The sequence below is a fragment of the Telopea speciosissima genome, chromosome 4 (genome assembly GCF_018873765.1).
Source record: "Telopea speciosissima isolate NSW1024214 ecotype Mountain lineage chromosome 4, Tspe_v1, whole genome shotgun sequence".
NCBI classification, from domain to species: Eukaryota; Viridiplantae; Streptophyta; class Magnoliopsida; order Proteales; family Proteaceae; genus Telopea; species Telopea speciosissima.
Genome location: NC_057919.1, coordinates 19,295,303 through 19,308,077, shown reverse-complemented (window position 1 = coordinate 19,308,077; position 12,775 = coordinate 19,295,303). Strand labels below are relative to the sequence as shown.

The window sequence follows — 12,775 nt, the reverse complement described above, 5'->3', positions numbered from 1 at the left end:
ATAACAGATTATGTGAAGTTGAGGCAGTCTCTTCTTAGCTTCTTTTACTCTCTCTGTTATCTTCTTATCCACCTTATAATGTTTGATGTTTGTGAACTCCAGATTTTTGATCCATTATGTTGTGTCTTATCTTTCTTTTTGATAAAAAGTAGAAATAAGAAAGAGACTCAATTATACACTCAATGCCATCTTCTTGGAGTTGGAGTGGTAACAACTAACAAATGAAGTAATTAGCCGACACTTGACACTTGACACTTGACAGGCAATGTTCGAAAGAGTCCAAAGGTCACTCACGCACATGATCGAACACGAGTAGGGCTTACCTTGTTGGACTGAACCAGACCATGTATTGACAAGCTCGATCCATAGCTCCCCATGTGAACATACCACAACAAGTGGGTATTGAAGGCTCTGCCTCAAACAAAGGCAATGACGCCATCACCAACCTGTATATAGACTGGATAGATTTATATCTGGTCAATCAGTGAAGCAAACTGTTTGCCTTGTATCCACCACATCCAAAATTGGGATAAAAATCATGGAGGACCAGTGAGAGGAATCTCCTTTAATCAATTCCATGAAGATGATGGACAATGGAATCCACAAATTGAGGCTATCAAAAGAAAAGAAGAAAAAGGGAAGCATATGTTTTGTGATCTCCAATGTTCTCCTTCAAAATTCCTTCTTTATAAACACCTAGTCTAAGTTAATTGCTACAATCTCCAGCCATGGCTAACCCAATTAGCTTCTTCTTCTTGTCTGTGCTGTTCATCCTTTTTCATTCCTCACATCTGATCTCCATAGTAGCACAAAAATCAAACATGTACATCGTTCATATGGACTTGTCTGTCATGCCCAAAGCCTTCTCCAGCCACCACAGTTGGTACAGAGCAACCCTTTCTTCAGTATCTGACAGTTCTAGTACTAGTACTAGTTCTACCTCTAACCTTATCTATACTTACACCAATGCCATCCATGGCTTTACTGCAATTCTCTCTCCTTCTGAGCTTGAATCACTCAAAGAGTCACCAGGTTACCTTTCATCAGTACTAGACATGCCCATCACCATTGATACAACCCATACATTTGAATTCCTTGGCCTCAATTCAGACTCAGGTGCATGGCCTGTTTCAAATTATGGCAAAGATGTCATAATTGGACTAGTTGACACCGGAATTTGGCCGGAGAGCGAGAGCTTCATAGATGAAGGGATGTCTGATGTTCCATCTAGATGGAAAGGAGAATGTGTTGAAGGCACCAAGTTCAATTCTTCAATGTGCAACAAGAAGCTTGTTGGAGCAAGGTACTTCAACAAAGGTCTAGTTAGTCACAACCCAAATGTGACAATTGCCATGAATTCGACCCGAGACACCGATGGCCATGGGACCCACACATCTTCAACAGCGGCTGGCAACTATGTGGCTGGTGCTTCCTACTTTGGCTATGCCAGTGGGACGGCACGAGGGATGGCGCCGAGGGCACATGTGGCCATGTACAAGGCTCTTTGGGATGAAGGTGCCTACACATCTGATATCATTGCTGCAATAGACCAAGCAATTTTAGATGGGGTGGACATTATGTCTCTGTCTTTGGGCATGGATGGGACTCCTTTGTATGAAGATGCAATTGCCATTGCCTCTTTTGCAGCAATGGAGAAAGGCATTTTGGTGTCATCTTCAGCTGGAAATCAGGGGCCTTATATAGGGACCCTACACAATGGAACACCATGGATCATGACTGTAGCTGCTGGAACTATAGACCGCGAATTTAAAGGTATCATAACTCTAGGCAATGGAGTAGCAGTCACAGCCGCGACACTGTACGGTGGAAATATGTCCCTGACCCAATTGCCCCTTGTGTTCATGGGAGCCTGCACTAGTGAGAAAGAATTGAAGAAAGTTAGAGATAAGATTGTGGTTTGCCTAGACAAGAACAATTCTGTAAGTGATCAAGTCTATTATGTTAGGTCTGCAAAAGTAGCTGGAGGGATCTTCATATCCAACACCACTGGCATGCTATTCTACATTGAGAGCACATCTCCTGTGGCTTTCTTAAGCCCTCAAGATGGTCAACCTGTCTTAGATTACATTAAAAGGAACTCTGATCCAAGAGCCAATTTTGAATTCAGAAAGACTGTTCTTGGTACAAAGCCAGCACCAAGTGTGGCTAGTTACAGTTCTAGAGGGCCATCACCAAATTGCCCAATTGTGTTGAAGCCTGATGTTATGGCTCCTGGCTCCCTTGTTTTGGCATCATGGGCTGAAGCTATCCCGGTGTTGGATGATGGATCTGTTCGGCTCTTCAACAACTTCAATATAATCTCTGGCACATCAATGTCTTGTCCTCATGCAGCTGGAGTTGCGGCATTGTTGAAGGCGGCTCACCCCGAATGGAGCCCTGCCGCAATCCGATCAGCTATTATGACTACAGCAGATTCATTAGATAACACTCTCAACCCCATCACTGATACCCAAGACAATAACAAACCAGCAAGTCCTCTAGCAATGGGAGCAGGCCAAATTAATCCGAATAAGGCGCTCGAGCCAGGACTAATATACGACGCAGGCACCGATGATTATGTGAGGCTTCTCTGTGCATTGAATTTCACCATGAAGCAAATCCAGATGATCACAAGGTCCTCTGTTTACAATTGTTCAGACCCATCTTTGGATCTCAACTACCCATCATTCATTGCCTTCTTTAATTCGAATGTTTCGTCTTCTGATACCAAAATTGTGAAAGAATTTCAGAGAACAGTGACAAATGTGGGAGATGGGATGTCAACATATAAGGCTAAGGTGATTGGCATGGATGGGTTTAAGGTGAATGTGGTACCAGACAAGTTGGTTTTCAGAAACAAGTATGAGAAATTGAGTTACAAGTTGAGGATAGAAGGACCAAAAAGGATGAAGGAGGTTGTGGTTCATGGTTCTCTCAGTTGGGTTGAAGTTAGAGGGAATCACGTGGTGAGAAGTCCCATTGTAGCCACCAACCTTAGCTCAGAACCTTTGTCTGGGAACAGTTAAGAAAGAATGTCTCTTTCTTACTTTGGGAAGGGAAGGGGAAGGAATGAATAAGTAGATTTAGGCATTTAGCAGAAGATGAAGGTTGAAGCTGCTCTGCTTGTTGTAACCATAATAGAAATAAAAAACCATCAACCTGGTCACTGAACTCTTCCATTTTACTGGTTCTCTTAGTTTTGTTCTTAGTTTTATGAAAACTAGAGAGAGAGAGTAGTTGCTTTTTTCGTTTTCCTATTCTTTGGGGAAACAAACAAACAAACAAACCCTATGACTCTCTCCTCAAGAGACGTGCGGTTGAATGGTTTTTCAATGAATGAGTGAACAAAGAAACTGAAAATTCTTCTCCACTTGATTGAATGTGATTGAGATGATTATGATAATGGAACTCATGAGAAGCTTCTCTCTTTCTGGTGTTGTTTCACAAGTCATATCCTCTGATGTTTTAAACAAATTAAATGATGTCTTTTTTTTTTTTTTTTTTTTTTTTGGGTTCTTATCTCACTTACTTCACTATGGTTGTTAGAGTATATACTTGAACATCCCCTTTATTTTATTGGCTCATATGCAGCTGCAATGACATATCTCAATTGGTAGGTGGTGTATAACTCTATCCTGATGGCGGGTCTTGGTGCAATGGTAAAAGGTTGCTCCATTGTGACCACATGTTGGGACTTCAATCCCTCTTCGATCTCTCTCCCCCCACCGGACCTGGCTCTTGTCCAGCCATGGTGGGAGCTAGGCGGTCCAGCGCTTGGAAACCACCCCAAAAACAGGGGGTGTGGTCATTTCACATGTGAGGCCCATAAAATGACCACCCCACCATTGTTTTTACTGTCGTTTAGCGGGGCTAGACGTTCCAGCTCCCGCCATGACTGAACAGAATCCTTTCCCCACCCCAACCCACCTCATCTTCTGGATGTATCATCTTTGATTGCATGTTTTGACTTTATCAGCTGAGGTCCCCCTTAAGTTTGCCTTTTTTTTGTTTGACTTGGATGTTGTACTTTGCTCTTTTGCTTTCAAGAATCAACTAGAATCAGGATTAAGCTCGGACATTAATTGTTATTTGTATAGGATGATTCACCTTCACCTGATCCGATTCTGATTACTAACACCATGAATGATGCATTCCTGATGAAAGAGAGTTGGAGGACCACACCCACCCATCGTTCTCAAACGTACAGGTACTACTCGTAGGTCCTACTGATAGTGGGTATCGAATGTTTGATATATATAACAGATGGATTATGTGAAGTTGGAGGCAGTCGCTTCTTATAGCTTCTTTTTTACTCTCTCTCTCTCTCTCACACAGTTATCTTCTTATCCACCACCACCTTATAGAGTTTGATGCTTGTGATCGAACTCCAGATTTTCGATCCATTATGGTGTGTGTTGTCCTTCTTTTCTTTCGGTGAAATAAGAAAGAGACCCAATTATACACACTCAATGCCATCTTCCTTCTTCTTGGAGTGGTCACAAATGAAAGTCACAAATGAAAGTTGGGGCAATTACTATCATTACCCTACACTTAACCTATATTTATTAAAACTATTCTATCTTAAATTTCTTTTCTATAACTACCCTATGTTTAAAATTTTACATCTCCTTCTACCCTCATATTTTTAAATATCCAAATTACCCTTCCTTTTCACCTAGTAACTTACTAATCTATTTAACCTACCATTCATCTTCTACTTTTTACTATTTTTGTCCTTAAAATACTAAAAAATGAAGCCCCCACCCACTTCTTCTCTCCCGTTTTTTATTCCATTCAGTTTTTTTTTGTTGTTTTTTCTTCAATTTTTCTATGTAATTAATTTTTTATTCAACATTTCATCCTCATCGTTCTTCAAACAGATCATGGTTCTAAGTATCGGTATCGTGTCACCCGTATCGGGTGATGTACCGATTTTGTTAGTCACCAATACCGATACCATGCTGATACTATATCGGAAGCATGGTATGACAAGGGGTAAAATGGTCAAAGAACTCATTTTTTAAGGAAATTCAAGGGTAATTTTGCCTGATACAGTCGATCCAGGCCGATACCGTATCGGTATCTTATCGATTTTGTAGGTTATCGATATCCGTTCCGATACCGTGCACTAAAACCATGGAACAGATAAACTCTCATAAAAAATAGTAAAAAGTAAATTGAATAAAAAGAGGAAGAGAGAGAAGTGGGATGTTTTGAAGAGAGTCCATCTGTTCCATGGTTTTAGTCCACGGTATCGGAATGGGTATCGATAACCTGCAAAATCGATACAGTATCGGCCTGGATCAACTGTATCAAGCAAACTTACCCTTTAAAGTGAGTTTTTTTTTTTTTTATTTATCATTTTACCCCCTTTTCGTACCATGCTATCGATACGGTATTGGCACAATATCGGTGACTAGCAAAACTGGTACGTATCGCCCGATATGGGTGATACGATACCAATACTTAGAACCATGATCTGTTCGAAGAAGAACGATGAGGATGAAATGTTGAATAGAAAATTAATTAAATAGAAAAATTGAAGAAAAAAAAAACCGAATGGAATAAAAAAAAGGAGAGAGAAGAAGTGGGTGGGTACTTTTATTTTTTACTATTTTATTGACAAAAATAGTAAAAAATAGAAGATGAATAATAGGTTAAATAGATTAGCAGGTTACTAGGTGAAAAGAAAAGGCAATCTGGGTATTTAAAAGTATGAGGGTAGAAGAAGATGTAAAAGTTTAAAAGCAGGGTACTTTTAGAAAAAAAGTTTAAAGTAGGATACTTTTAATAAATATAGGCTAAATGTAAGATAGTGATAGTAATTGCCCCATGAAAGTTATTAGCTGACAACACTATACAGGCAATGTTCGAAAAGTCCAAAGGGCCGGGTCACTCACTCAAACTCATGATCCTAGCTACTGACCCCAGTTGATCATCGGTTGCTACCGAGTCAGTTCACGGGTGAACATGAAAGAAAATGCAAGTGAATGGGGTCTGGGTTGGTGCAGTGAGTTGGTACACCTGACGGGCTAAAGGAAGGATTACATTTGACTGTGTCAGTCTGTCAGGTGTACCAACTCACTGAATCAACCGATGCACCTGTACTTCCCCCACACAGAAGAATACTCCCTCATAAAATAATTATCTGAATCATAGACAAATCAAGATTGTTGGTGATTAATTCAAGAACCGAACATAACGTTGCAAATCTGAAAATAATGGAAAAACATAAGTAATCAGTGGAACTAAGTCGTGCCATCGATCACTTTCATTAAGACGGTAGATGCATCAGATTATGCATTAGATTCTTGTGAATCAGCCTCTAAGATAAGACAATGTTTTTTTTCTCTATGATGTTTTACATTAAAATTTTCTCGATATACAAATTTTTTTTTCAATTTTTTATTTGTATTTTACAATAATCCATTCCCCACTCTTTCCCAAGTACAATACCCACCCCCCATATCCATCGAAATCGGGGATGGAAGGAGATCCCTTAGGGTTAGGGTGCAATTTCCCTTGGTGCCTACAATTTGTAAAGTTGCATTGAATTGAAAGTTATACCATGATTAAACATTAAATGAACAATATACTGTTGATAAAACTTCCACGTGAAAGATAAATAGTCTATGTGAGGGTGATTTATACGCTGGTCACTTATATTGCCATCTTACACGCTAAGTCAATAGTAACAAGAGAGAGAAAATAATAAATCAAGGTATGTATTAGAACTATATCAATGTCGCCAGTACCTTAAAAAGTGAATCAAGTTTTGTAATTTATGCTTGATATGGGCGCATACCTATGCCTATAACCTTGGAGAAGAGGGACCCGATGTTTGAATGAGGAGAAAGAGGTTTGAGAGAAGTGACACTATGAGAGTTATTTTTCCCATAGAATATATGTGGTTGAGAGATGCCTCCCCCAATGGGCAATGGCCCAACCCAACCAAAATTTATTAGGCCCATAGTAGTAGGGCTCTGGATTTCTTGGATTGGGATGGGCTCAAGCGGTTATTTAAGGCAAAGAAACCTCTACAGAAAGTGCACTTTGCAGCCAAGAAGTCCAGATTATAGATAGCTCCTATTGTGTGTTTTCTAGATCTAATAAAGGATGAGATATAATAAATTCCTCATCAGACTTGCAGATAGGCCCATATTGGGCTTGGAGTAACCTTTTGAGATTTATTGCCATAGAATTATAAGCATATCTCCAAAGAAACTTATTTTTTAAAATCTTTGGCCTGTAATTTCTGGGCTGGGTCCGTCCGGACTTGTTTAGGCCAACCTTGCAATTTCTAGGTCAACTAACATATATAATGATTTAGGGGTGCAAGTTTGGCCCTGACGGCCTAAGCCCACCCTGAACTTGAACAAGGCCTGGGTTGAGATACCCAGGCCCTAAGTCAGGGCTGGGCCGTGTAAAGGTTGGCCAGCCCATCCATCTCCCTTCCCCCCATGGTCAAGGCCAATTAGGGTCAGCCTGGTCCGACCCTAAGGGCGGGTCAGGGTTGGATTTTTCTGACCCTGAGTCAGGGCCAAGTCGGGCCTGGGCCCAACTAAAGGGACTCAAGATTGGGCTGGAGTTTTAAAAGGCCCGGCCCAACCCGACCTGTTGCGGTTGATCAACTTAGCTTTGGAGCCTATTCTTGTTGTTTAGTAATTTGGAGTACGAGAAACTTTGGCCAAGCGGGCCTTGAGACCTTGGTCCTATTCAAGATTTAACATTGAACTGAACCAACCCAACTTGGCACTGATTACATATTGAAGCTCCGGAGCCTCGAGGAAAAGAGTAAGGGTGTCAACTGGTACAGTTTCAGAAATTTGGTACAGTTTTGGTTCAGTACAGAGACAGAATGTAGATACTAAAATTGTACTGTACCAAATAAAAAATATATTTTTAATACCAATACTGTATCGACTCGGTACGATTTCGATTCAATTTTTTATTCTGTATGGATAGCGATTCAGTTTGAATCAATCGGTATTAGATCACAATCAGCTAGAACCTAGATATCAAGTACGAAGGATTCCTCAAACCTTGCGATGGATGCAACTGCTAATTAAGATACAAGATAACAAAGGAGTCCCTTGAAATATTTGATTCTTGAAGACAAAATGACAGAATACATTATCCGCAATTGTTGGGTTGTTACACACTGGCTTTGAAAGAGACCCAATACAAAATGTAGATGGAGATGTAGTCTGTTTGTCTCTTCTCCATCATCAAGGTCTTTACTCCTTAGTTGAAAGTCATGACACAAACTTGATGATATGAACTAAACACCAACTCCATGAGTTTAATATTTCAAGCTAACAGAAATTTAGAATGGTTATTCAGTGCACAAGGCTCCCGCGTTTAGCAGGGTCTGGGGAGGGTCAGATGTACGCAGTCTTACCTCTGTTTCTAGCACTTTACGGGTTATATACTTAATGTTATATAATTTGGTTCGATTCGATACATATCAAATGATTCTGCCTTAAAAACAGATATCATACCGAAATAAGAAAGATTCTATTTTTTTGTATTAAAACTGTATCGAATCTTTTTTGATTTGATACGATTTTAAACAATTGGTTTCGATATCGGCATTAAATTTTGATTATAAATTGACACCCTTAGGTGTAACTGTGTAAGGGATAGAAAAACAGCTCAAAATCCATATATCAATAATAAAGACCCAAACAAGGAAATAGTATACGTAGAAAGTAAGTAAAACTATTTTTATCATTCAGGAATACAAATTCGATCTAAAAGTCTAGAATGGATGCCAAACACGGCCCAAGTAAACGATCAGGAAAGAGGTAGGAAAACGAAAACCTCTCTCTCTAAATCCCCCACATGGGTTCACGTGTTTTGGGGCAGCGAAAGTCCATTCATTATACACACTTTCAATCCTTAGACCTCGCTCATGGCTAACTATAATAAATGGGAACTTTAATTTCAAATTTTATTTGGATTATTATTTTTTTATTTAATTTTTTATTCTAATAATAAAATCACCGCAGGAAGTGTAAGACAAGAAGTACAGGACTTCCATGCCCTGCATTATTCCCTTTTTCCATCCCATCTAGGCTTTATTTTTTTATTTATTTATTTTTGATAAGACATTTAGGCTTGATCTTACTTTCCATTTATACATATTTATACACCCCAACACAAATAACGTTATATAACAGTGGGTCCCATCGCCCTGGGAATGGATTTCCTTTTGTTCTTTTTTAGACTATATTACCTAATTGATCAATGGAGGAGGTGAAGAATTGAGAGAAGGGAGGAGGAAGAGAGGACTGGAGGAGGTGAAGACAAGAGAGTCGATCCCATATTCCCATGACCTCTTGGGAGCCACTCTATTTGAAAAACATCAACCAAATTGGTCAATAAGGGTGTCAATTGATCTGGTTCTGAGTTATCGGTATGATTTCTTAACGATTCTGATATTGAGGGGTTAAGGTCGGAACTAAACCGATAAGCTAATTGATTCCAAATTTAAGATTCAAGATCATTAACTAATGGGTAGGCCAAAATTGATTTCGATTCTGGTTTCCAAACGGTTCCAAGGAGTCCAAAATTAATTAAAAAAAACTCTAACAATGTTACCTTTATTTAATAATAATACAATTAGATATTAATTTCATTCATATGAGATATGCAACCCACAATCATTTTTTTTCTTCTCAAATGATGGAATTAATTTCATATACATCTTGCTTTGTATTCAATTAATAAGTAGGAACACCATCACCCTCATAAGTTAGGATCATTTTAGTTGAGGTATGTTCTTAAGTTAACATTCTCAAATGGACATTTAAATTGACAATCAAATCTTTGGTAAAATAGCATATGAGACAAGTGGTACCAGTCAAAATGAAAGGTTAAACAATAAAGAGTTTGACCTTAACTTTCATGACATTAAGTCTAATTAAGAATTATATGATATATAGGTTAGGATGTGAATTTGATTTGTTTCGACTAGTTTCAGTTCCAACGGATCCTAATTGGTCTATCAATTTTGGAATCGTTAGGAGACCGATAACTTAATTGGTAAATCCCAAACTGGATCACTAACTTATCGGTAGATCCAGAATCATACCAATAAGCTATTGTGTGGGTCAATTCCTATTCCTAGCGAGGTAGTTTTGGCCCAAATTGACACCCTTATCACTCATGCACTTGATCCTTTAGTAAATCATGGATTTATGAATCAAAATAATCGTTAATTCTTTTTGGGTAAAATGAGGATTTATTGATGAGGTTGACATGGATAACATAAGGCTTCATTTATACAAAAATCCTGAAGCCAAGGAGTAGAGTTCGATCAATCTATCTTACATGTCAAAGATAGAGCCTTCTGGGTAAGAGCATGAGCTATTGAGTAAGCATCCCTCGAAATACAAATGAACATTCATTTCTCAAACCTAATCAATAGAAAAGTAAAGTCATGGATGACAGTAGTCAAGAACAGAGGAGCCGAGGAGGTGACTGACTTGTATCCAAAATATATGTGATGACCCTTTTGTTGTCCGATTCAACAATAAGATGACTGATCTCACTGTCGTTTCGGGTTGTGCAGAGAGTCCAACAAATAAAAGAGGCAAGCCCAAGAACCATGGTTTTAGTGCACAGTATCGACTCGGGTATCAATCACCTTCAAAATTGATACAGTATTGATACGGTATCGGTACAAATTGGTCATATTGGACAATTTTACCTTGGGTTTCCTTAAAAAACAGGTTTTTGATCATTTTATCCCTTATTTGTATTGTTTCATTGATACGTTAACATCCAGGTATCGATGTCGATCACTTTCAAAACCATGCAGTATCAGCCGATCCAATACCGATATCTCAAACCGTGCCTAGAACCTCCTTTCTTCTATTCTTATCTTCAAAAAGAATGAAACTCCAACTTTGAATGGCCTCCGAGAGGTGAGGGTCCCCATTAGGAGGTATATAATAAAGCATGGAACCGGATCAAAACTGCTCTCATCTTTCCTCTGGCTACTCAAATTCAATCATTAATCTTGTCTGTATTGAAACTTTCTCTTGCATTTTCAGCTGTCCATTATCCTAAAGTCAAATTTTCATTAGATTTTCTAAGTTTATATTTTTCATTTCTTATTTTTTTCAATCTAAAACTCGATTTATAAGTATGAAACTCTAGAAATAAAAGACCTTGGGATATACTAATGAACAAAATTAGGGACCCATCGAACCTGCCATGTGATGCTTCATAGAATTTTTTTTTTGGAGATAAAGATAAGTTCATAAGTCTATATCTTAACGCATGACCAGTGCATGGAATCCGAATCACATAACTCAGATAATCAGGGAATGGAAATTGGCCAAAGAGTCCTGCTTGCAACGGACACAAACCTTCATAGGACCATCTACGTAATCTCCTTATAAATCTACAAAATTAATTTATGAGATTGTTTTCTCTCTTTAAAAATAGCCTCCATGTTTACCAAGAAAAAAAAAGGTCTACATCGGTAGAAAACATCCAATGACTATCCTTAAAAAGAATCATTAAGAGGACATAGATAAAGATGATCACTTCAAAAAGAATAGAGCATGCTTTTAGTTAGGGGTGCAAGTTTGACCCTGTTGGCCCGAACCCGCCCTGGCCCGCCCTGAACCTGAACAGGGTTTGGGCTGAGATATTTGGCCCTGAGGACGGGTCAGGGCTAGAAATTTTTGACCCTGAGTTAGGGTCGGGTCGGGTTAGGGTTGAGGCCTCGAGCTAAGCTTGGTCCGGCCCGATCCGACCCTAATTTAAGTTATACTATAAAATATATATTGACAAAATTTATACATTATAAACTTTAAATTTCACCCACATTTCTTTATATAATATATTATATATGAAGACAATAAGTGTTATAATATAATTTATTATATTGTTATTTTATGTAAAATTAATAATGTTCTTCCCAGCCCATTCCAGCCCATGCATTTCTTTCCCCCTCCCCATGATCAGGGCCAATCAGGGTCGGCCCGACCCGACCCTGAGGGCGGGTCAGGGTTGGATTTTTCTGGCCCTGAGTCAGGGTCGGGTCGGGTCGGGCCTGGGCCCAGCTAAGGGGACTTAGGGTTGGGCTAGGGTTCTATAAAGCCCGGTCCAACCCGACCCTGTTGCAGCCCTACTTTTAGTGCACGGTATCAGAACAGGTATCAATGACCTACAAAACTGATATGATACCGATATGGTATCAACTTGGATCGGTTGTATCGGATAAAAATACCCCTAAATTTTCTTAAAAAATGAGTTTTTTTTTAATTTTAATCATTTTACCCTTTGTCCGTATTGTGCTAGCGATACGATATTGGCAACTAGCAAAACTGATATGGATGATACGATACCAATACTTAAAACCGTGGAACAAAAAGAAGCGGTAGCATAGGCTATGCCGCCAGACAGAAATCTTTTTTCTTAGTAAAAAAAGAGAGCAGGGTGATCCAATTAATCAAGTAAATGCATGGTTTGAGTGGGGGCAAGCGCCAAGCTGTACGTTTACAGCTTTACGTGTTTTTTTTTTTGATAAAAGCATTACATTAACGAGGGAACGACGTTCCCGAGGCATCAGCAAACAAAAGAGGGGAAATAAAGGGGGGCGGGATGGACAGCCAACACATGGACTGCTGAGAATCAGCCGCCTTAGTGGCAAGCGAGTCAGCCATGCTATTGGCTTCACAAAAGACATGTTCAAATTGAAGAACAGAGAAAAAAGAGAAAAGGGAACGACAATCAGAAATGATGTTGGTAATCCTCC

General features: G+C 39.1%; 1 protein-coding gene across 1 annotated transcript; it reads left to right on the top strand.

Annotated features, from left to right (window-relative positions):
* The first annotated feature begins 699 nt into the window (after window positions 1–699).
* On the top strand, window positions 700–3,105 carry LOC122657550 (subtilisin-like protease SBT3). The gene has a single exon (XM_043852286.1). The coding sequence runs from the start codon at window positions 729–731 to the stop codon at window positions 3,024–3,026; it is 2,298 nt and encodes a 765-aa protein (XP_043708221.1). The 5' UTR covers window positions 700–728; the 3' UTR covers window positions 3,027–3,105.
* The last annotated feature ends 9,670 nt before the right edge of the window (window positions 3,106–12,775 follow it).

Bases quoted from the DNA above. Each gene is read 5' to 3' on its own strand.
- LOC122657550 (XM_043852286.1), top strand. From the start codon at position 729: ATGGCTAACCCAATTAGCTTCTTCTTCTTGTCTGTGCTGTTCATCCTT.